Raw genomic sequence first — 24547 nt, 5'->3', positions numbered from 1 at the left:
GGAAAAATAAACAGAAAGACACAATCCGCTTTCTGGTGGAACCCCGGGTGTTGGGGTTTTGGATGTGTATTCTCATCATACAGAGACTTGCCATGTGTCCATTGTTTTGAATACACAGCATTTTATAGGAAACGCCATGAATGCGCCCGGAGGGAGCCATCGGTCCCCCCGCGGTTCCAGCGCCCGGTGCCCTCGCCTCTTCCACCCGCCGACCTGGGCGCCAGTGAGGAGGTGGCCCAACATTTAGTTGGTGTGGAAGCAGAGTGAACACAGATAACACTAAGAGGTTGTGGTGAGGGCTATGTCCAGGCAGAAGGGAAGACAGTGACGAAAATGCGTGAAGACAATGCTTTTACTGCCCACCCGGGGCGACTGAAGTCCTTCTCCACTCTCCAGTGCTCGTGCCCGTCCCAGGTCCGCACCGGACGGCGTCCCCCGTACCACGCGGCCCCACGCGGCCCGGTCTCTCCTGGCGCCCTGCACGTGCCCTTCCCTGAGCTGGCTCCCTCCTCTCCCCCTGAGGCCTGGAGCTGCGTGAACTCTGGTGCAGTTGACCCAGCACCCCGCCCCCCCAGCTGCTATTCTGCACCCCTGCGTCTTGGCTCCACAGCTAAGCCTCACCCCTGCCCACCCTTTCCAGGCCCCCGGTGGCGATCAGCAGAGTGGAGTAAGATTCTCTGCAGGGGGATGTAGGGTCCGTGGGTTATGGTCTCGCCTCCCAGCAAGGCCCGCACCTTGGTCTCAGGCGAAAGAGCCCCCCAGCGGAGGGAGGCCTCAGTGGCGTCAGGGTCTCACAAGGACTGCGGCCCGATATGGCCTGGGGCCACCAGTCAGCCATCCCTCCTTCCCCCTCTGAACACACTCATCTCTCAGAGCCGTCCTCTCCAGAAAGCCCTCCTGGGGGGCCAGGCCCCGTCCTCTGAGCTCCCCAACCGCCAGGGTGGCCCCGTCCCCAGCCTCCATCACTCCCATGTCCTCTGTCTGGTGTTTGAGTTCCTTCAGATACCGAAGTTTTTCCTTTTCCATGTCAGACCGCCAGGGGTTGCCATCCTGCCTGGTTCCTGGTCAGCACACACTAAATGATTCTGGAGGGTGCGAGGGAATGAACCCGATGTTTTTGGGAGAAGACGTGACGTAGGCCTGTGCCCTGCCTGCGATCACACAGCCGGTTGGTCTCAGGCTGGGGTAGAGCTCCAGACCTGGGACTCGCCAGGGTCCGCCCCCCCCCCCCACATGCGCTGGCCTCTGCCGGGGGTCCCAGAGAGAGGTGGGTCAGCAGACTGCAGGGCACTCCCCTGGTCCTTGCCAAGTCCTCAGCCGACACATTTCTGTTCCCCCGGGTGAGCCTGGACTTGGAGGAGGGCGGCCGTGCCCTCTCAGGAACTCAGGGAGAAGCTGGAGCCTCGGCCCCAGAGCCCGAAGAAGGGGAGGACCTTCTGGGGGAAGGAGGCAGTGAAGGTGTAGATGGGCTGCTGGCTGACAGCGTTGGCGAAGGTCACCCAGCCCACCTCGTAGTCCAGGGACACCCGCACCTGCCGGGGCTGCTCCTCCAGGGCCAGCCGCGTGGGGAAGGAGCCCAGAGCCGAGACGAAGCCCCAGGCCAGCCTCACGGCCCACACGCCCTCCTCGGGCCGCTGCCTCAGCTCCCCCTTCCGCCGCACATCCTCCCGGGCTACACCCACCGTGCAGCTGCCCCCGTGGGCCAGGTCCAGCTTTACCAGCCACGTGTGCCGCCCCCCCGTGAAGCCACTGCGGGCCAGGACGCAGGTGGCCCGGTCGAAACGCTCCGGGTTGTCCGGCGAGCTCTGCCATTTGTAGGAGAACTGAGCCCGCCGGTGGTCCTCAGACAGCAGGAGCTTCGGGTGCGAGGTCTGGGGGTCCAGAGAGAGGCACGCTGCGGGGAAAGCCCGGGGGGACAGAGATGGCCTCTCACTCAGCACCTCCAGAGAAGACCTGAAGGCCCTCCCTCCCACCTGCCGGAGTCACTGTGCACGCCAGGCACAGCAGTGTGTGGGTCACTGGGTCACGTGTTAATTGTAGAGCCAGATCAGAGTCCCCTCATCCGGGAAGCCTCCCCTGATACACCTTGTCCCAGTCCCATGTAACCTTTCTCCTCCCTCCTCACATGTGGGCAGGGGCCTCTGGCCGTGCCCAGCGTAGAGCCCTGCAAAATTTTCCGTTTCGATTTCAGATTCCCCACGCCCTCCCGTTCTGACACCCACTGCTCACCTGGCTCATAGTCCAACTCGAAGCAGAGTTTCTCTGTAGAGAGGATGCGAAACAGGATGAGATTCCCTTAGTCTCACAAAACCGCAGAACATTTAACAAAGAGGAAACTGAGCCCCAGAGAGAGAAGGGACAAAGGTTTAGTGGTTCAAAACCTGGCCTCAGCTCCCTGCAGCGCTTGCCAAAGCCTGACTGCGACTCGGACGGCCGAGGACACGGGCTCCTAGCAGGATCCCAGGGCGAGGTCGTGGGCCACTGCCCTTGCCCTGGGTGGACCTCACTGAGCTCAGGACACGTGAGGTGCTCCGGAAACGTCTACTCCAAGAGCAGATAAGGGGTTAATTTATTTCTTGTTTTCCTGGTAAATGATTTCTGGAATAGGCAACGGCCAGCCTTTGATTAGAGTAAAAGGCTCTTCATTGCCAGCCCTCCGGGAGGACTTGTAGGATGGACTGAGTGCAGGCCTCTTCCGGGCGGGCCGTTCAGAGACCAGGGGCAGCGTTCCTGATGTCCTGTGGGTGTGGGCTGAGAGCCACAGGCCTGACCCGCTTCTGAGCATTCACACTTTTTCTCATCACCACAACCTTTCTGGGGTCTCCCACCCGTGTGCCCGGCCGTGTGGGAGGAAGGGGAGGGAGACAGGTCAGCCACGCAGGGCAGAGAGAAATAGTGCTGCTGGTTATTAATGAGCAGTGTTCACCATCAAAACCTTATCATGCAGAGGAGCCTGCGTGGCTCAGCCAGCTGAGCCTCTGACGCCCACGGTTTGTGAGATCGAGACCCACGTCGGGCTCGGAGCTGACATCTTGGAGCCCGCTTGGGATTCTCTCTCCCTCTCTCTCTGCCCCTCCCCCGCTTGCTCTCTCCCTGTCTCTCTCTCCAAATAAATACGTAAACTTTATATAAGAAAAACTTATGCAGGGCACCTGGGTGGCTCAGTCGGTTAAGTGTCCGACTTCGGCTCAGGTCATGACCTTGCAGCTGGTGACTTCAAGCCCCACGTCAGGCTCTGTGCTGGCAGCTGGGAGCCTGGAGCCTGCTTTGGATTCTGTGTCTCCCTTTCCCTCTGCCCCTCCCCCACTAGTGTTCTGTCTTTCTCTCTCTCAAAAATAAACATTAAGAAAAATTAAAAAAAATTTATCATGCATTACAAATGCCTCTTTTTTAAAGGATTGAGAATGACAGGTTTTGTTAACCATTAGTTTTTATAGTGGTTAATGCCAATAGATCAGATTTATTTATTTTTCAAATCAGTTAAATCTTTTCAGAAATCTTCATCTTCATTATCTCTTCTCATTGTCACGTTATCCTGACAAGCATACTTTATTTTTAATTTTTTAACGTTTATTTATTATCGAGAGACTGAGAGAGACAGAGCATGAGCAGGAGAGGGGCAGAGAGGGGGAGACACAGACTCTGAAGCAGGCTCCAGGCTCTGAGCTGTCAGCACAGAGCCCCACGCGGGGCTGGAACCCACGAGCCGTGAGATCCGAAGTCGGACGCTTAACTGACTGAGCCGCCCAGGTGCCGCTGACGAGCATATTTTATAAAGATGTGCGGATAAGACAGGAGAGGGGCATAAGCCTTGCCAGACGTCACTCGAGCATGGGGCAGGGCACGCGGAGAGCATTCCCAGCCCAGGCTTCACGGGTCCTCTTACCCAGAAACAGCTTCACCTTCCTCTGCAGTGGGACGGCCTGCCGCGGGAAGTCCCGAATCCTCTGGCCCAGCTCGGGGGACACAGCCTCTGGTCTCCGGCACTTCCTGGTCTCACATCTAGGGGCACACGAAGGTCGGGATATGGGAATCGTCCCCCATGGCAATGTCCCCAGACTCAGCCGGCTGCCTGCCGACCAGGCGTGAAGGTGCAGTTCCCATGGGCAGAGCTCCTTCCTCTGGGATGGACCCCACTACCTACTCTCGGCGGCTGCGTGTGGACGTGCATTTGAGGGCTTTCGCCCCTGACGAAGCGTGCTTGTGCGCAAGCGGGAGTGGGGAGGGCAGCCCACGACTCACCTGAGCAGAGTACTTCTGATGTCCTGCGAGAAAGGGGAGAGCAGATCAGTCCCCGCTTCCTTATACCCAGAAAAGACAAATACCGTGCTCCCCAGCAGGCAAAGGGCCCCCGATCCCAGAGTCACAGAGCTTTAGGGTTTCCAAGGCATCAGGATCCCAGACACCAAGCCCTGCATCTTATGGATCCATACAGTTAAGCGACCTGGCTGCCGGCTGGAGGCCCAGGCCCCCTGCTTTCTCAGCACCCCCAGCGGGAGCCGCGTGGCTTCCCTCCTGCGTGCAGAAGTGAAATGCACCGGGAAGAACTTCCTGACGGTGGGGGTGACGTGGCACAGGATGCCCTGGAAAGAGCTCCTGGTACCTGCAAAGCACTCGATGCTTAGTGCCACGTTCAGCCGCACTTTCCTGTCGGACCCTCACAAACCACCCGAGAGGTCGGCACGAACAGAGCTCTCCCTGCCGATGGGCAGTGGGATGAACAGTCAAAGGCCTGTGGGGGGGGGGGGTGTGCAGCTGCAGGGGTTCAGAGGCGAGCATGTGGGACCAGGCCTCACCGTCAGGAGCCCTCGCGCTGGCCTCTCATTCTTCTCCTCCAGTTCTGAGATCAGGCTGCCAAAGCGGCAGATCTCCTCACTGACCAGCACGTCGAACTCCTCCCGTTGCCTCAAGATGTCCGCATCCAGCGCCTCTAGCTGGGCCAGGAGGACGCTTTGCTGTTCCTCCAGGAACTGGCTCAGATACGCAAACTCGAAAATCACTTTCTGCCTCTTGGTGGCCACCTGCGACTGAAGGGGCAGGAGGAGAGGCCAGGGGGGTCATTTCTCTTCCTTCTTTCCCTTCCTCAGCTTTCTTTTCCTTCCCTGGTTCACTGCCTTCTCCCTCTGGCCCAGGCTCATGCCCTCTGGGGTTTGGTGGAAAATCAGAGCCCCAACCCCCAGGTCCCTAGACAGTACGGCATCCCTCCGGCTGCTGCACTGATCCCCCAGCATGGCTGTCGCCCCGTCCGCCGGGGCTTCTCCGCACACACGTGGCTGAGGGGAGGTGATGAGGAGGTGATGGGGACACCCGATCCCCGGCCCTTCACAACGTGCACTCTATGCACGGCACTGAGCTCGTTATACACACCATCTCATTCGGTTCTATGGCAATTCCATGAGGTCATGACGACTTTAATCTCACAGGAAGATAAATTGGGGACAGAGGTTTGCATGAGGGAGTCAGGGTTCACACGCAGAGTGACTTGGAAGCCCTCCGTGCCAGGCCACCTGGGTCCGGACGGAGGAAAGGGGTCTGGGAAGGGACACGGACCTACCAGCAGGACCTGGGTCCTCTGGTTTTCTCTTGCCTGGATTCTTTGAATCTCTTCTCTCTCTTTTCTTAGACCCTCAAGACACTTCTGTATCTGCTCCTGGAGAGAAAGAGCATAAACCTTTTAAGACGGAAACATCGACTTGTAAAGAGGGGTCATCCCGTCCAACCCCCGGCCCGAGGGGTCTTGTTCTTCTTGCTTCGCTTTCCAAGAATTGTGATCGAAGCTGTCCTCTTCACCTGTGCCAGCACCCGCTGTGCCTTGGTTTCCCCCCCGGAGCCTTCCTGTCTTCAGGATAAGCACCCCGACTTGTTGCGTCTTTGGTAAGCTGTCTGTGGGACTGTCCTGAGCTCGACAAGCCCTGCTTTGAAAGTATTCCCACCTTCTCCCTGCTCTTGAGGAAACGGATTCAAACAGCCTTTTCTTGTGAATACACTCAATTTCCTGCGTGTGATTCCGGAAGGGAGAAGAAAGTCGGATGATGTGAAATAGTCCGTAATTGTTTTAAACATCGCTTGCTCTAGAACAGAGCTGGGTAGAGGTACACACACGTAGGTGTACGTTCGGAAGTAGTTAGGACCCTCGCCGTCCAATGCGTGCAGACACCCACGTTTGCCGAAACACAGCGTGTGAGTGACTCAAAGGTGCTCGGATTTAATGAAAGATAAAGCTGCACCCCACATACGTGTACCCAACCTGCGTGCAAACATGCATTTACTCACAGACATGACCATCCCACAGTACACTTACACACTCAGTCAGCCGCCCCCCCCCCCGCGTCCCACGCGCACTGGTGAACACGCAAACGCTCCTGCCTGTTCCGTACCGTTTGGGCCTCACTCCCTCACATACAAACCCTGTGTCCTGAGGCCCTGTGTGCGGACACGCACTCTCACGTCATGGCCGCTCCGTCGCTCAGTGCACGTTCACCGAGCTACACGTCGCCCGCGAGTGAACAGCTCCGAACGTGCGGACGCACAAACACCGACCCGGCACCCGGAGCTGCCTGCGTGCCGACAGAGTGCGGGAGACAGACTCCTACCCGGTAGGGCCCGGCTGCGTCCTCCAGGAAGCGCACGGTGTGGGCCCGGTGCGCCCCGGCCTCGCGGCACAGCACGCACAGCTGCGTCTCATCGTCCTCGCAGAAGAAGTAGACCTTCTCCCCGTGCTCCTCGCACGCGTCCTCCTCGTCCCGGGCCGGCGCGGGCGCCAGCCTGAGGCGCTCGATGTTGTCCACCACGCTGGCCAGCTGCCAGTTGGGCCGCAGGCCCGCCGGGCGGAAGGGCTGCTTGCAGAGCGGGCAGGCGAGGGACTCCTCTGGCTCCGGGCCCGGGACCTCACAGTAGCGGGTCAGGCAGCTGCGGCAGAAGTTGTGGCCGCAGTCGATGGTGACCGGCTCCCTGAGGGTGCCTTGGCAGATGGGGCAGCTGACCTCATCCACCAGACTGCTCACGGAGGCGGCCGAGGCCATGGTGCGGCTGTGCCCACTGGCGCCTCAAGGTCGCCCTCTCTGCTTGGCTGGGGAAGCGGTCAGGACACACGGGCACATCTCACACACGCACGGGCGCCCTCATGGTCACCTGCACACACACGTGCCCAGAGGCAAGGCATCCGCCTACACGCCCGGGGTCTTCTGTCCCTGTCCCAAAGCCACAGATGCGACGGTCCAAGACAGACGGACGAGCAGCAGAGGAGAGGGGGGCCAAAGAGCCCGCAGCTGCAGAGGTGACCTCGGTTACTCTCTGGGCTGGTGTCCGCAGCCTGGGGCTCAGCGTTCCCTCCTGTTCATCCACACGCACGTCGGCGCTGCTATCTCGGCCGCCCACACTTGACAGATAGGTCCCTCCTTTGGGGGTGGGAGGGAGACTGAGTCAGAGAGCAGAGATGCCAGCCCAGCCCCTGCAACGTGGCCAGCTGTGCCCAGGGAGATTACAGGTATCAGCGGGCCCAAGGCAAGCAGTGGGCAGGCAGAGGGGGTGTCGGGACCCAGATAAGGTGGTGCTCAGGGCAACACAGCCCAGACGGCTTCCCCAGTGATGCCCCCAGCGGCCTGCCACAGGCTTCCAAGGAGGCTGCACCAACCCCCCCTCCCCCCCGCCGTGGGGGAGACAGAGAAAAAGAGCAGCGGCCAGCACTCATTTATGGTGACTGCACACCCCACACTCCTACCCCCTAGCCCAATGACACCCATGCTGTCAGCGTGGAGCTTGGGCAAAGCTGGGTTATTCTTGCCCAAGGCAGCAGGAGGAAGGTGGACGGCCATAATATGCACTCAGAGCTGTGTGTCCCACATAGAAATACAGCGTGAGCCACAGATGCAAGCAAACTTCCTTAGTAGCCATATTCTAAAAAGTGAGATTAATTTTAATGTTTTGTTAACCCCAAATACTATCATTTCAACACGTGATTGGTCTAAAGATAAGAAATGACAGATTTTGTGCTCTTTCTAACTGGTGCTAAGTCTTTGAAATTGGGGTGTATTTTACACTGTGGCACATCTCAGCTGGGACTGGCCACACTTCCAGGCCCGGCCATCGCAGGGGACTGAGGGCTGCACCCTCCGGAGGGACGGGCCGGTGGGAAGGGGTGAGCAGTCCGTGTGACAATGGGAGTTTTCTTTGGTTTTATCCAAGGACGCAGGGGATCGGATGAAGAACCATGGTTGTTTGACCGTCACCTGGGCCTGGGGCTCAGGAGGAGCACCTGTCTGGAGGCCAGGAGAGGAGGCTGGGAGAGGAGGCCAGGAAAGGAGTCTGGGAGAGGAGGCTGGCACTGGAGGCCAGGAGAGGAGGCCGGGAGAGGAGGCTGGGACTGGAGGCTGGAAGAGGAGGCTGGGACTGGGGGCCGGGAGAGGAGGTTGGGAGAGGAGGCCAGGAAAGGAGGCTGGGAGAGGAGGCCAGGAGAGGAGGCTGGGACTGGAGGCCAGGAGAGGAGGCCGGGAGAGGAGGCTGGGACTGGAGGCCGGGAGAGGAGGCTGGGACTGGAGGCCGGGAGAGGAGGTTGGGAGAGGAGGCTGGGAAAGGAGGCTGGGAGAGGAGGCCAGGAGAGAAGGCTGGGACTAGAGGCCGGGAGAGGAGGCTGGGAGAGGAGGCTGGGACTGGGGGCCGGGAGAGGAGGTTGGGAGAGGAGGCCAGGAGAGGAGGCTGGGACTGGAGGCCAGGAGAGGAGGCCGGGATAGGAGGCCGGGAGAGGAGGCTGGGACTGGAGGCTGGGAGAGCAGGCTGGGAGAGGAGGCTGGCACTGGAGGCCGGGAGGGGAAGCTGGGAGGGGAGGCCGGGAGAGGAGGCTGGCACTGGAGGCTGGGAGAGGAGGCCGGGAGAGGAGGCTGGGAGAGGAGGCCTGGAGAGGAGGCTGGGACTGGAGGCCAGGAGAGGGGGCTGAGAGAGGAGGCTGGGACTGGAGGCCAGGAGAGGAGGCTGGGAGAGGAGGCTGGGACTGGAGGCCGGGAGAGGAGGCTGGGAGAGGAGGCTGGGACTGGAGGCTGGGAGAGGAGGCCAGGAAAGGAGGCCCGAACTGGAGGCCAGGACTGATCCCAGCCCCACAGCTTCCCAGCTTCGTGACTTCACATGTCTTCTTCGGTAAAAAGAGAGTAATCATCCCTGTGCCAAAGGGTTGATATTAGATTGGACACAATAATGTGAGAATACTAAGCCAACACAAACGTCCGTTACCTTTGGGGCTGGGTTTTGCAAATTTTATTGATACGAATCATTCATATTGCAGTTTCTCGCCTTCTCTCACCTGAAGTTAGAAAGGAAAGTTGAAGCACAACGTGACCCAGCGTCATCCTGTTGGGGACACTGGCTCTGGGGCTGGCAGGGCACACAAGCCAAGGAGGCCAGCCTGGGCAGAGGAGGGGCCCCCGAGAGCACCTCGTGCCCCAGGATGGACTTCGCCGCCCCGGACACACCTCAGAGCCGGAGGTTCATGGCTCCCACCTGCTCTGCTGGACGGGAAGCGGAGCCTCCTCCCAGGTCTCTCCACCCTCCGGGGTCCAGGGAGTGGTTCCAGGAAACCGTGCTCGGCTCCCCAGCCCAGGAACAGAGAGCAGGCTGACCAGGCTGGGAAATGCTGGGTGATTCGAGCCATGCTGGAGTTTGAACCCACTCAGCTGATGGGTGGTTCCGGGCGTCTCAGCCTCCCGTGGTCTTCCCTCAGTGACTCACGCAAACGTGACTCATCTTGGGGAAGGACATTCGTGTGGCCTGAGGCAGAGGCCTCAGCGGACAGGCTGGGGAAGGCACCGTGATGCCCTCAGCCCCTTCCCACGAGGAGGCCACCTGTCCGGCCTGCAAGAGGCCCCGCAAAGGACCTGTGCACACACCTCTGGCTGGCCGTGCCTCATCTGCCCTCTGGGATGGGGGCCCAGCCCTCCTGCAAGGTCCTGCTGTGTCCGTGGTGCAAGGAGGAGGGGCGCACAGACCCTGTCACAGTCCCCGTGCCGCTGGGCACTCTGGAGGAGATGCATTGTGAGGAACACGGGGAGAAGGTGTGCTTCTTCTGCGGACACGATGCTCAGCTCCTGTGCTCGCGCTGTCGAGAGGGCCCCTCCCACCACACCCACGCCGTGGGCTTCCTGGACGGGGCCTGCCAGCCCCACCAGGTAAGACGCACGGCTTTACCTCGGGCCTTTGGGGGTGGGATGGTGTCTGGTCACACGGAGTGGAGGGAACGGGATAGGGGTCCAGGCGAAGCCCCTGGCTGCCACACCAGGGGGCTCCAGCGTAGGGACACGGGGGACACTTCCAGACGGAGAGGGCCGTGGGTCACTTGGATGTGTGGCCGTTCACAGTCTTGCAGGAACTTCAACTCCAGCCTCAGAGGCCCCTCGGTGATGGACGCCAAGAACCGTAAGCATGGGTTGGCTGCCCTTGGGACAATCCGCCCACTGTGTGCAGGCTGAGCCAGGCCTCCCGGGACCCAGACTGGAGGCTTCGCAAAGCCCTGGCTGCTGGACTCAGAAGGATGAGGCGGGAGGGGCCAGCAAGGGCGACTGGCAGGCAGGGCTCCTCCTTGTGAGAGTGGGCATGACCTGGCCCACCCAGTCTCAGGGAGGCTGCCCCCTCTGTCTGCCCCCAGATGTCTCTCGTCATCCAGTCACCAGGTCTGCAAGCGATTTCCCAGAGGCACCTCTTGGGCCTTTAACTCGGCCTCATCCCCACAACCGCCACCAAATCCAGGCTCTCAGTGCTTCACCCAGACATTGGACGGCCTCGGACGTGCTCCCTGCCTCCACTCTCTCTGTCTCCGATCACCCTCCAACCCTCCACGAGGTACATCTTCCGCAGACACACAGCAGACCGCGTTGCTTCCCTGCTCAAAACCCTCCTGTGGCTCCCTCGTGCCCCTCATCTCCCAGCTGCCCCTCCCAGGACCTGAGCATCCAGCTGGGCTGGCGGCTGGGCACCTGCTCCTTCCTGCTTCCGGCTCCTTCTCACGTAGCTACTTCATCCGACACTGCTGTCTCTCCCCCCACTCCTTTTTAAACCATTTCAGGAATTTCTACGTGTGCAGTCCAGGGACACACGGTACGTACACTCCACCCCTGCAGACCCACTGTCCGTGCTTTCTGTCTCTGAGATCCCCCTGTGCCCTTTGTGTTCCCACCTCGGCTGCCAGTTTCATCGTGACTGACTCATCTCAGGTGCTGGTCTGTTCAGGTCAGCCCTTCCCACCGCTGAATCCCTCAGCGGTCAGCCGTGTGCCTGGGACCCAGCAGACATCTTGTATCTGTGAATTAAGCCACCCCTTTCTGCCCATTCTTCTCCCCACAGGACGGTGTCAGGACTCAGTTGGAAGCCCTGAGGGTGGAGGGAGAAGAGATTGAGGACAGAAAGAGTCGGGAAGACCAGAAGTTCCAAATGCTTCTGGTAAAGAGCTTCTGGGCACCTTGTTCTGGGGGTTTTCTTAGCAGACTGGGGGCCTGGCAGGTGAGAAGAGGCAAGCTGTTCTCATTCACTTCCCTATGTGGGCACAAGGGCATTTGGGGTCAAGGTTTTGGAATCCCAGAGCATCACAGCTGGAAATGGTTCTGATGACTTCTAGCCCAAGATCCACTTCTCAGCCACTTTACGGAGCAGAAAGCTGAGGTCCAGGAAAGTGCTGCTCCCAAGGCCACACAGCAAAGCCCACGTTCATGCTGACATGGCTGTAGAACCTTGGCCCTCAGCAACCCTTCCCATCCCAGTCTCAGTGCCTGAAAGCATCGCCTTCAGATGGGAAGCTTGGGGCCAGGAAGCGTATACAAGGGTCTGCCCTCTAGTCTGGCCGTGAGGCTGACCCTAGACCATGAGGGTGTCCCTGGGCACGGTAGGTGAATGGTGGGGCTCCCTGCTCCCAGCTACATGGTTATTTATCCAAGAGGAAAGCTGCAGTATGAGAATTTCTGGTACCCTGACCAAGAGACAAGTTTTGGGACAGGAAGGGATCCCCAGCATCCCTGTGCCCCCCTCAGAGTGTGCCCTACAGGAGGCAATGTCGGAGGCTAAGACCAATGCCACACACTCTGCGTTGCCTGTAACCTCACTTCCTTCGCTTGCGTGGCTCTCCGATTAATGACTACTGCCATCTCCCCTGGGCCCTAGGGGAGGTGGGGTGAGGTTAGTGTGAAAGTTCAGTGTGGCTCGGAGGATATAATGTGTGTGACGGGTAGAATCTCCAGGTAGGACAAGAACATAGCCCTCGTCACGTTAAGTTTACCCTGAGACCCATCATATCATACACGAGACTTAGTTAGTCCTTATCACTCTTAACAGTAAGAATACCGATGACCCTCCCGGAACCCAGCTTCTGAGCTTCCTCCTGGCCACGTCTATATTTTTGCCTCTCACAGACTCACATCGAAATCAGGAAGCAGCAGGTAGAAGCCGTGTTTGAGAGGTTGCAGCAGGAGCTGAGGGAACAGCGGGGCCTCCTGCTGGCCAGGCTGAGGGGGCTGGAGGTGCAGGTTTGCGAGGAGCGAGAAGACTACATCTCCAAGTTCTCCGAGGAGGTTGCCAGGCACAGAGCTGAGGCCGAGGAGCTGGAGAACTGCCAGCAGCTGGCAAGTGTCCTGCTACATGTGGGGGGCTGTCCACAACCTGCCTCGTGGGATGGGAGAGGGATTGCTCAGGCAGGGACAGCAGCTGAGGTTGGGAGATGCTGCAGAGGGGCAGGAGAGGGGAGCAGAGGTCTTCTGCTAGGAGGGACTGGTAGCTGTCGGGTTTCTTCAGCCCAGAGACGCTACAGAGGGGCAGACCCCGAAAGGCTGGATGACTTGACCCCGCACCGCGGTCGTGTCAAAGACTCTGGAATCAGCCGTTCTTGGGTTTGAGGGCAGGCTCTTCCAGCCGTGTGGCCTCAGCGAGCCTTGCGCCCGCCTAAACGTGGGGATAACAGTAGCACCTCCTTCCTGGAGCTCCTGCAAAGATGATAAACAATCCGTACCAAATGCCTCGCATGGTCCTGGTTCACAGAGAGAACTCCATAGTGGCGTCTGTTTCGATGGTCCTCACGTTATCCTGCGTCACGTCAGGTTCGGCTGGTAACTCGAGGCCTGGACCCTGTTCTCCACCATCTCTCGATCACTGGAGGCAGAACACGCTCCCAAGATGAGGCTAAGACAAAGAAGTGAGCTTGAATGATCTGGCCAGAGTCCCACGTTAGTAGGGAGGCATGGTGCAAAAGAATAGTCTGATGGGTAGGTCATTAGACGCACAGAAGTTTCTTCAAGAGGAGAACTTTGAGCCAATGCGTTACGAAGAACGGATGTGCAGGCTCTCCGGCGGGAAGGACCTGAGGGCACTGAGTGCATGTTCTTTTTCTTTTGTAGGATGTGGGCGTCAGCCAGAGCAGGTAGGGCCTCCTCCCAGTCCTGCTTCCTTCACACGTGGGGTGTATACTTTGTATCCGTCACCTGTGTCCCCTGGGCACGGACATTGGGGGGCACCCTGACCTCGCCCTCCAGCGGGCTGCGCGGAAACGCAAAACTGCTTTGGCAGACACACACACAGGCAGCCTCCACTCAAAGGTTTGTGTTCCAAGAGTTCGTTTTTAAAACTGATTGTTTGGTATCAGGGACACATTTTCCCCTTAAAAGCGAAGAAACAAACAACAATCAGGTTTTTAGGCTGATCCAGGAACATCCATTTAATTCCCGAAATTATCAGTACTCGAGGCAGTAGGTAACACCACGCAAAACGTAGTTCTGAGGGCAACATCTTCTATCCAATACAGTCAGCACGGAACGTGGAAAGACCAGGCAGCCTGCCTTCAACCATTTCCCCCCTCAACTGCCCCATTTCCTTCAGAATTTACAAACACTACTCTCAAGGGGCAGCCGCTGGAACTGTGAATATTAGCTCCTCTCCCTTCCTCTGCTCCAAGTGCCTGTGCCTTCCCGGTGCTCTGCTAGGGAGCAGCTGTCACAGCCGTGGGTCATGCATCCACAGGGGCCTGAACCCGGGGGGGTCTACCCTGGGGGCCCCTGAGCCAAGAAGCATCTCCAAACATACTTTTCAAGTTGTGTTAGAGATTCCGATCTAGATGGGCTTTGCAGGCCTTCTGGTCTGCGGAGCAAGCTGAGACCAGCAAGTGGGGGAAGGGGCTTGGGGGGGGTTGAGGGGTTGGGGGAGGGGGGAGGGGTGCTGTCAAGGTCATGCAGCGGGTGACCGCAAGGACACATTTTCTTCCATCCCGCTGTTCTCCCCCATCCCCTTTCCCCTAGTAATGAGCAGCACACAAGTCACAGAGGAGTTCAAGCGCCTTCTCGTTTCCTAGTGACCTTGTACTGTCCTCTAGAGGCAAACAGGGTAACGACCTCTTGCAGCCTCCACAAGCCCCAAACATTCTCCTAACGGACCTTCCTCTAATTCTGGAGGAACTGGTTGTAGGTGTGAGAAGACTTTTGTGAGTCCAGAGACCATTTCTCCTGCCCTTGTCAAGAAGATCCGAGATGTTCACAGGAAAATCCTGCCCCTCCCAGAGATGCTGAGGACCTTCTCAGGTAAAGGGGAAGGGGTAGCAGATTTCCCCCTGCTGTTCCCTCCCCCCTCCGCCGCTTGCCCTTCTGCCGCCCCATCCCTCTCCACCTCCCCCTGCCTTCCAAGCCTGGCTCCAGTTGTCTTCCGCCCAAGCCTTCCCTTAGTGACCCTGCTGTGCTCAGAGGGACCGTTCCTCAGAGATCTTCTCTCCCCAGGGACATGCACTGGCAGGTGGGGGCTGCTCCTGTGCCATTAGAGCACAGCAGGAGGCATGGAGCAGATGCCTTCTCCTCCTTCCCCACGGGGTCCCCAGGTCTGCCCTGGGGAGTACCTGTAAGAGATGGCAAGTCACATACCTTTCTATTTCTGCTTCGCTCAGAAAGCCTGGTGCATCATCTGGAAACAGACTCAGGTAAACAGCTAGGGGTTTCGGGAGCCTTTCTCTCATCCACTCACTCAACCCAAGGCAGCAAACAGAGCAATTAAATACACCAAGTCTGGAGCCTGGTTACTGGGCTCTCTGCTCCAGCTCTCGCTGGGTAAGAGGCATCCGGCAAGCCGTGAAGCCTCTTTGTTCCAGTCTCTTCACTGGAAATGGAAAGAGACAAGGGAAAACACACCGGTTCTAGCCCCATACGTAGCCACCAGGTAAGTGAGGCAGTAGATGCCTCATTACCACCAGGTAATGAGGCAGTTAGTGTAGCACCTGGCACATAGTGAGGGCTCAATGTTACTTGTGTAGGCATTATTTCCCCCCAAATATTTATGAGGTTCTTGGTTGTGTGTGTGTGTGTGTGTGTGTGTGTGTGTGTGCGTGTGTGTAATGCCCGGCACTGTGCCAGACTCTGCTGACTTGAACAGATACTGTATAATTTAAAACCTAGCATTTACTTTGAGATTGGTGCTTAAAGAAGAAACTAGTTCCACAAATATCACCACATGCTGCTTCTCACACTTAATGTGCAAGAAAAACCACCCGGGGGATCTTGTTAAAATGCAGATTCTGGTTCAGTAGGGATGGGGCCGAAGATTCTGCATCAAAAAAAAAAAAAAAAAAAAAAAGTTTATTTATTTATTTTGAGAGAAAGCGGGGGAGGAGAAAAGAGAGAGGGAGAGGGAGAGAGAGATCCCAAGCAGGCTCCACAATGTCAGTGCAGAGCCTGATGTGGGGCTTGATCCCAGGGAGATCATGACCTGGGCTAAAACCAAGAGTCAGACGCCTAACCGAATGAGCCACCCAGGCACCCCCAGGATTCTGCACTTTTACGAGCTCCCTGGCGAGGCCGTTCAGGGGCTGCACTTTGAAAAACAAAATCTCACAGCTGAGCAGCACTTGCGTGTTGGGTAGCGTTGCTCCCGCCTCGGTCCTTACAGAACATAAGGCGAAGCCGAGGTTCAGGACAGAAAGGCGCTGGCAGGTGGCACCTACTGGGGCACTTTTTGCCCCGCCCCTAGAGGCGCCTGCGCCCCAGGGCTCCCCCTCCACGCCCTGCTCTCCTCCCCCAGGGGCCGGGACCCGGGACCCTCCAGCCGCCAGCTGGAGCACGGCCCTCTCCGAGGACAGGAAGCCGACGACGTTCACCCGGGACCAGCAGGACCTGCCTCACTGCCCCTGGAGCTCCGAGGGTGTCCCCTTGGCGCTCGGCTGCCCCGGCGGCACCTCCGGCCGCCCCCGCCGGCAAGTGCAAGTGCCGCCCAGAGCCCGCGGGTAGGCGGTGGGCGGGGCGGGCGCGTGGGCGGGGCGGGGGCGTGGGGGGCGCGCGCACCGGCACCAGGCCTCCAGGGCTCCGCACCTGCTGCTCCCGGCGCGCAAGCGCCCTGCCCCGTCTCGCCCGCCGCGGAGCGCGACCCCGCCTTCGCCACCTCCTTCGGTCGGTCGGAGCTGTCTGGGAAACAGGCTCCTAACAGAATGAAGGGCCGAGGGGGGAGTCCGAGGGGCGCTGGGGCGGAGAGCGGCCGAGCTTTCGGGAGCCCAGGGGCTGCTCCCGGACACACGCCCGGCTCGGGGAGCCAGCGCGAGTTTGAAAAACGAAACCAAACACCAGTACAATAGAAACTGCCAAAGCTTCAAAATAACCGTCGTGGGGAAAAACAACGTCGTTGGGCCTGCATTAATTTGTTCCGTTGACATGCGCGCAGACATGCTCCCGTCTTTGCGGGGCGCGGGGTGGACCCAGACTCCCTTCCATTCTGACATTCGGGTCGTTTCTTTCTCGTAGAGGGCGTCCTAATACAGTGTACGACGAACCAGCCAGACGCTGAAAACTTGAAAGGCAACGGAATCTGTGACCGCGACACAAGCCTGTCCCTCCTTGTAACTCCGAGTTTCCTGATTTACCAGACCCCACTGTTCAATAAAGTGACGTTTGCTTTCAGGTCCAACTAACCTCTCAAATATGTACTTTCATCCCCGTTCCTGTTGGATGATGAGGCTTTGTCTCACTGCCCCTGCACTCAACTCGTGTTCCGGGAAGGCCAGGCGTTTTGGCCGCGTATGAAGTTGAGAACACAAGTGAGCTGCTTACACTGTATTTCCACGTCTAGTGCTGCTACTCTCACAGTGAGTGTCCAGTGATTTAGGCTGTGGGTATGCATCTAGCGAGGCCCTGGGCCAAAATTAAATTGCCCTGCATAAGGAAGAAAGTAGGATTCAGAGGCTTCAGGGGAAAGTTGAGTCTGAGGACTGGAGCTGCCTCGAGGGAAAGAACCACTTGGTGGCCCCACTGGAAAACCTGAAAATATTTGTGTTGCAATGTTTGTGATGTAAAACCGGCCTTTATCGCCTGCACAGGAGCCTCAGCCTAGTTGACCTTGGGCTCGATGCTTCTGGAAGCCTTGCTGGGCTCCGGGAATCTGGAATGTGAGAGGCTGAGCACTGTTCACTACTGGGCAGGAGGCAAACAGAGACTCCACAAAACAAGTGTGTGGCTGCTGGTTTACGTGAGGAGCTGTCACACACCGGGACGTGGCCCTGAGGACCAGGGCGGCCCAGGTGGAGTCTGTCCAAAGCCCAAGAACAGTAATTACAGCAGGCAGGATGTGACAGACACCCAGGCCAGAGCACTGCCTCTGTGCCCTGGTCGTGCTCCGAAGGCTTGCTGGCTTTCCTCATGCCATTTTCCCCACGCATCTCCGTTCTTTCCTTTTCCTTGGACCCCCAGTGCAGACAGCTGACTCAGTCATACTCCATGGTTCCGGGTGCAAAACCGTGCAGGGTCTTCTTGTTTTATTTGTACTTTCTCCCCTGTCTCCAAGTCCCATTCCCATTCTCTTCACCCCGTGGGCAGTGGCTCTCGAATGTTCTCACAAACCCTCGGATACAGAGGGGTCCTTGCACACACAAGTAGTACAGGACTGTTTCTTCCTTCTTTAAACCTAGTACCACGGTTTTAAGATCTAGTCATGTTGCTGTATATACGTCTAGTTTATGGCTTCTAACCGCTGAATAGTATTCTATAGAACACGTCAACCACGTTTACTTTGCTTTCTTTTGGCAAAGAATGTCTGGGTTACCTCCGTCTGCCTGTGACAATGAGCAACATTGATGATGAACAGCCTCATGCTTTTCCCTTGTGAACCTAAGATATACCCCAGGAGGGGATGGCTGGCGTTTGCACGCTTAATTTCCTTAAGTACCACCAGACTGCTCCCCAAGATGGCTGTACCCACTTATACTTCTGCTGGAGGGGCACAGAGGTTCCTGCTTCCCAGCCCCCCCCCCCCACACAAATGGGTGCCATCAAACTTGCTCACTTCTGCAAATCTGATGACTGTAAACTGATAACGTATTTTTTAAATGTTTGTGTTTTTCTTCCTGTAAATCGTGCGTTTCCTCTGGACTTTTCTATGTTGTTTCCCTATCTTTCAGGTTCCCCTCTTCCTTTCATTGACTTCCAGGAATCTCTTACATATTCTAGATGGTAATCTGTTGCTCATCTTAGGCTTGAAAATATCACTCATTTATTAACTTTGCTGGTGGTGTTATTAATTAGATAGCAATCCTGAACTTTCATGATAAATTTAATAAATTTTCACTTTGTGATTTATGTTTTTGAGATCTTTTTCACCACCACAAGATCATGTGTGTGTTTATATATATTTCCACTAGTTTTATAACTTACTGTTCACATGAAATCTTTGGTTTATCTGGAGTTAGGAGGACGCCACCTTTCTCCATAGAGTAAGCCAGTTCCTCCAACTCCATTTACTTAAATAATCTATCTTAGTCCTACTGACCAGTAGGATCACTTCTGCTACACCGGCTTCCCATGAATGAAAGAGCTGTTTCTGAGCTTTCTAGTCTGTTGTCTCAATCTATTTGTCTCCTCCTGGGCCAGTTCATGCTGTTTTTTATTGCGACAACCTTGTAGTGCAAGTTAACGTCTAATAGGACGGCTCTACCCCCTTTCGCTTCTTTTTCAGATATATCTCAGTTATCTGTAGACATTTATGCTTCCATATGAACTTAGAATCAATTTGTCAGATTCTTTAAAAAAAATGCTGGTGCTCTTTTAACTGAACTTACGTTGGCATTGATTGAAATTTTATTGAATTGGAGGATTGAGGGAAATTAATTTGGAGAAAATGGACATTGTCATCCTATCCATAGACGTGTTATCTCTCTCCAGCTGTTTGGATCTTGTTTTGTGTCTTTAATGGGATTTTGAGATTTTCTCCAGAGAACAGTTTGGCAACATCTAGTAACATGCCTGTCCTTTGACCTGGAAACTTTCCCTCGAGAGAAACATTCACACAAATGTGCAATGAAACACCTCATGATGGTTTGTCACAGCACAGTTTATTTATTTATTTATTTATTTACTTTTTAAAATATATGAAATTTATTGTCAAATTGGTTTCCATACAGCACCCAGTGCTCATCCCAACAGGTGCCCTCCTCAATGCCCATCACCCACCCTCCCCTCCCTCCCACCCCCCATCAGCTCTCAGTTTGTTCTCAGTTTTTAAGAGTCTCTTATACAGCACAGTTTAAATTACAGAACAGATAATCAGCTGTGGTCTATTCATATAATACAGTACCATACAACAGTGAAAATGAATGAATCATAGCTACACGAATCTGTATGGATACACTTCAAAAGCACACCTGGGCACACACCAAACCCAGCCGGTGGGTCTTTCTGGTCAGGAAGGCAGGCGGCTTGTGATTGGAAAAGGGCTGTGCACACAGGGCCTCTCAGCTGTGTGTGTAATGTTTTCTTTTCTGAGGGCGAAAACTAGATCATGTTCATCAAGGGATAAGAGTTTGATGGAGTTGAGTGGTGACTATTCCTTAGGTTACTTAGAACACTTTTCTGCAGATCTGAAATACTTCATACGGAAAACCAAAACTTACTCTTCCTAAAATTTGTACCTTTTGGGGAAGCTATGATATTTACAAGGCTCGCATTGCTATTACAAAACTTCCCTTTAAAAAATTATAATTTGTATTGGTTATTGCTGATATGAAGGAACAATATTGATTTTGATAATCTTTTTAGTAATTTTGCCACATTCTTGTGAATTCTAATAGTTTGTTAATTCATAGGGTCACTTACGTAGAAAATCGTTACTATTTTATCATCTGAAAATAAATTTTGACTCTTTCCTTCTAATCTGTGTAACTCCTGCTGCCATTTTGCACCCTGCTGTGTGGGCAGGGGACCTGCAACATGTGTTGATAGAGGCCACCCTTGGTCCCTTTTTAACATGAGAATAAGCTCTCTAAGGTTTCTCCGTTAAGTATACTGACTGTGGATTTCTTGGTAGAGAGCCTTCATCAAGTTAAAGACTGGTTTTCTAGTCCTGGTTTTCTTAGAGTTTTTCAAATAATACCTGGGGTTTAAGCTTTATCAAATACCTCTTTTCACGTTTTGAGATAAGCGTTGTGATTTTTCTGTCTGTCCGTGGATGTGGTCATCCCACGTCAGATCTTCTGATGTTAGACTATCATTGCCTGTCAGAGGTGAACTCTATGTGATAACAGTGTAGCCCGTTGTTGAAGTGTTTCACAATCACATACACATTCCTTAACCTGCGCAGGACCCTCTGGGCTGAGCTGCCACCATCTACCCGCCCCTCCCCTGCCCTGCTTTGCAAACTTTAGCGTTTAAACTAAACACTTTAGTGTTGACTTGTTCCAGTGCAAGTTCTGACTCACAGGTATAAGGAGGACTCTACTCTAGTTAGGGCTTTAGATCACAGCTGTCACCGGCAGACCTGAACTTCAAATCCCGAACTCCTGAGAGGCGTTGGTCGTCTCTGTACTGACTTTTATGCCAGATTGCAAGTCACTAGCCTGTGAGTGTCCGGTGACCCTTGAAAATGACCTCAGGGCTGATCATGTGGCCGGCAGGACCTGGTATGGTTCATAGCCCTTTGGCTTGGTTATTATGAGTTCAAATCCTAGCTCAGCCAGAAGCAAGTTACTTAATTTTTCTGAATCTTAGTCTCCTCATGTGAAGAAGAGATCAAAATGCCTATTCTATAGGATTATTGTGTGGTTTACATGGATTGATATGTGTAATATGATACTGGAACCCAATCCCAAAGTAGGTACATGGGTTTTCCTGACACCAGCTCCAATTATCTTGACCCCAGCTGGGTGTCCCCCAATTCAGCCCAATTCTGACACTACCTACCCAGATTGCACAGGGTAAGTCAGTGCTGATGGACTGTCCTCCACTGCAGACGCCAATCACAAACCCCGGCGGACACCTATGCTTCTGACTCACTGGCTGTAGATCAGAAGTTCCCAGGGTACCTGGTGGCTCGGTTGGTTAGGCTTCCGACTTCAGCTCAGGTCATGGTCTCGCAGTATGTGAGTTCGAGTCCTGCGTTGGGCTCTGTGCTGACAGCTTGGAGCCTGGAGCCTGCTTCGGATTCTGTGTCTCCCTTTCACTGCCCTTCCCCCGAAGGCTCTCTGTTTCTCTCTCTCTCTCTCAAAAATAAACATTAAAAAAAAAAAAAAAAAAAGAAGTTCCTATGACCCTCTCCTTGGGCTCAATTAATTTTCTAGAGTGGCTCATAGAACTCAGGAAACCTGTTCACTCACTAGATTATTGATTTATTGCAAAGGATATATTAAAAGATCTGAATCGGGGCGCCTGGGTGGCGCAGTCGGTTAAGCGTCCGACTTCAGCCAGGTCACGATCTCGCGGTCCGTGAGTTCGAGCCCCGCGTCGGGCTCTGGGCTGATGGCTCAGAGCCTGGAGCCTGTTTCCGATTCTGTGTCTCCCTCTCTCTCTGCCCCTCCCCCGTTCATGCTCTGTCTCTCTCTGTCCCAAAAATAAATAAACGTTGAAAAAAAAAATTAAAAAAAAAAAAATAAATAAAAAAGATCTGAATCAACAGCCAGATGAAGAGCTGTGTAAGTCAGGTCTCAAACAAAGGGACTTCTGTCTTTGTGAAGCTTGGGGACCAGTATGGTAGCACGTGGGAGCATAACTGATTAGATCACCGGCCATCGGGGACTGAGTCAGCTTCCAGCCCCTCCCCTCCGCTCCCCAGAAATGAGGTTGCTTCCTGATTCATGGTTCTTCCCTCTGGCAACCAGCTCTCTTCCTTACATGCTTCCCCAAAGTCCCTCATTAACAGAAGCCCACTTGTGGAGGAAAGGGGCCTGTTATCAACCACAGGACACCCATTTCTCCTTTACGACTCTGAAGAGATTTCAGAAACTGAGGGTAAGAGAGCCACCATTGTAACAAAAGATGGCTCAGGAAATTGCAAGGTTTGGGGAGCTGTGAGCCAGGAACTGTGGACAAAGACCAAATATATATGAGAACTGTATTTTTGTTGTATGACTGAATCACATTATCACAACATGTAATGGGCTTGGTACCGTGTTTGGCATTTAGTAAGCATTTAATGCTGGTGTTTGGACTTGGGACAAATTCTTCTAGGATGAGACCCTGCCAGGAGGCTCAACGAGTGGTCTTCAGAGTCAGGGTCAAACTGGTGTGAACCTTTAAATGTGCACCACAAAGGACCTATTTAGGAGCAGGGAGATCTCCACTTATCCATTCTTTTTCTCACGTGTAACTGAAAAGTCTGTGGTCAAAATAAAAAATCTGGCCTAAGTTAGTCCAGGTAACACTCCAGACGGAGAGAACTGGGTAGCAGAGCTCACAGCCCCACGGAGGTAGGAGAGAATGGGGCCAGGGGTGGCCATGCCCAACTTTCCTGTGTCTCTGGGTCTGGTTATGTCCTGAGTTCAAAGAGCGGTACGGCTTCACTGACTGAGAGTCATAACAGGGAATTAAAAACGTACTCAAACCTACAGAAGGGCAAAACCACTATAGTGAGAACTGCTGTGTACATTACCTTTGGTTTGGACTGCGTGGCCTTCGCCAGTGAGTATTATCTTTGTATATTCTCTCCTTCCCGCCCCCTTCAGAAGGAGGACACAGAGCTAATTATCCTCGTGACAATAAAGCCATTGCCACCAGTGTCATCTGCTCACAGAAGTCTCTTTGTATAGATTCCTGAGAGTGGCTGGGTGCCCCCGAGAAGCATGCAGAAGTGACGGTGAGTATGCACACAAACCAGGGTGCCTGCCTGGGGATGTGAGGGCCCTGCTCCGGGCTTGATGATGGTTCAACCTCAGGGATGGATCCTCCCATCTGCCCAGGGCCTAACAACTAGAGGATCCCTCCCATCTGTGAGTCTTAATGCCTATCATGGAGCTGTGCACTTTAGGGCCTGAGGAGTGGGCCTCTACCCCCGAAAGCGTCATCTTGCTTCTCCTAGGACTGGGGACCAAGTTCATGCACTTTCACCCAGGTCCCTGGCGAAGCAATGACCTCATACCTTTGTGCTCAGTGGAAACCATGGGCTCTAGAAACAGGGAGACCCTGGTTCAAATCCTGACTCACGTTTTACTGGTGTGAGCTTAGGGAGGTTTACTTAATCTCCCTAAACTTCTACTCTCCTTGTCTGTAAACTAGGAACAAATGCCTACGTTAGGGTTGTAATAAGGAGGGAATGAGACGATACATGTGCAATGAGAAATGCAGATTTTTCCTTCTATGGAGAGAAGCATGCAGCTTTTCCCTACCGTGAGTCTCCGTCCTACTGACATGTAACAACTCACTTCTGGTCACCAGGTGTGTGGAGAATTCTCCCTGCATCAAACAATTCTCTGGGACACCAGCTGGGTGTCCTATAATTTAACTCAATTCTGATCCTCTCCACCTGGAGACAGCATCAGATTCCCACAGGTGAGGGGAGGGCTCAGTCCCGCAAGACTGTCCCTTCAGATGCTGAGACGATCACCCGTGCTTCTGACTGACCACTCCTTGGGTTCCATTAATTTGCTAGAGTGGCTCATAGAACTCGGATCAACACTGATTTGTTTGCTAGTTTATTTAGGGACATGATAAAGGGTTCATATGAACACCAGATGAACAGACGCAGGGAATGCGTGGGGTCCTGAGCATGGGAGCTTCTGTCCCCATGGACTTGGGGTGCAGCACCCTCCAGGTGTGGGTGTATTCACCAGCCTGGAAGCTTCCTCAACCCTGTACTACTGGGGTTTTATGGAGACTCCCTCATGCGGGTAGGATGAATTATTAACTCCATTTCCAGTCCTTCTTCCCTTTCTGGAGAGTACGGGATGGGTCTCGGATTCCAAGCTTCTAATCATGGTTTGGCCTTTCTGGTGACCAGCCCCCACCCAGAAGCCCACCCAGAGTCCCCTCATCAGAACAAGAGGTGCTCCTAATGCTCTTTGCACTTAGGAAATTGCGAGGGTTTTAGGAGCTCTGCACCAGGAACTGGGGGCAGAGACCTATATATATGTGTCTTACTATCTCACCACACGTGATGGTGCTGGGCACACTGCCTGGCTCAGGGTAAGACTCGGCGATGCTGCTGCTGCTGCCAATGTTGTCTGGCAGCTCAGAGCCGGTAAACATGAGCAAATATAAAGAAGCATTAATTCTATAGACCAGCGGTAACAGGGACTACTTGGAGGCATTCAAAACAAAGAGTGCACACGACTGTTTTCAGGTAAGGTACACATCAAAGTGTGAGG

At 54.8% G+C, this 24547-nt stretch overlaps 2 protein-coding genes across 3 annotated transcripts; one reads left to right on the top strand and one right to left on the bottom strand.

Moving 5' to 3' along the window:
- Positions 1-334: 334 nt before the first annotated feature.
- On the bottom strand, positions 335-7354 carry LOC123607896 (tripartite motif-containing protein 10-like). Its single transcript, XM_045497143.1, has 7 exons — positions 6594-7354; positions 5555-5650; positions 4797-5027; positions 4243-4265; positions 3887-4002; positions 2230-2262; positions 335-1894 (listed from the first exon to the last, which is right to left on the bottom strand). The coding sequence occupies exons 1-7, from the start codon at positions 7020-7022 to the stop codon at positions 1377-1379; spliced, it is 1446 nt and encodes a 481-aa protein (XP_045353099.1). The 5' UTR covers positions 7023-7354; the 3' UTR covers positions 335-1376.
- Positions 7355-9569: 2215 nt separating this feature from the next.
- LOC123607895 (tripartite motif-containing protein 15-like) lies at positions 9570-16893 on the top strand. Of its 2 annotated transcripts, XM_045497141.1 has the most exons (10): positions 9591-10154; positions 10344-10401; positions 10631-10824; positions 11326-11421; positions 12384-12593; positions 13362-13384; positions 14422-14534; positions 14891-14923; positions 16018-16219; positions 16731-16893. In XM_045497141.1, exons 1-10 carry the CDS (start codon positions 9909-9911, stop codon positions 16771-16773), a joined length of 1218 nt encoding a protein of 405 aa, XP_045353097.1. In that variant the 5' UTR covers positions 9591-9908; the 3' UTR covers positions 16774-16893. The 2 variants fall into 2 exon arrangements, with proteins under 2 accessions (XP_045353098.1, XP_045353097.1); XM_045497142.1 differs by lacking the exons at positions 14891-14923; positions 16018-16219; positions 16731-16893 and adding an exon at positions 14727-14881 and having other exon boundaries at positions 9570-10154.
- The last annotated feature ends 7654 nt before the right edge of the window (positions 16894-24547 follow it).

This window comes from Leopardus geoffroyi, chromosome B2 (genome assembly GCF_018350155.1).
Source record: "Leopardus geoffroyi isolate Oge1 chromosome B2, O.geoffroyi_Oge1_pat1.0, whole genome shotgun sequence".
Lineage (NCBI taxonomy): Eukaryota > Metazoa > Chordata > Mammalia > Carnivora > Felidae > Leopardus > Leopardus geoffroyi.
Note: the sequence above shows the minus strand (reverse complement) of the source record. Positions and strands in the feature narration are given on the sequence as shown.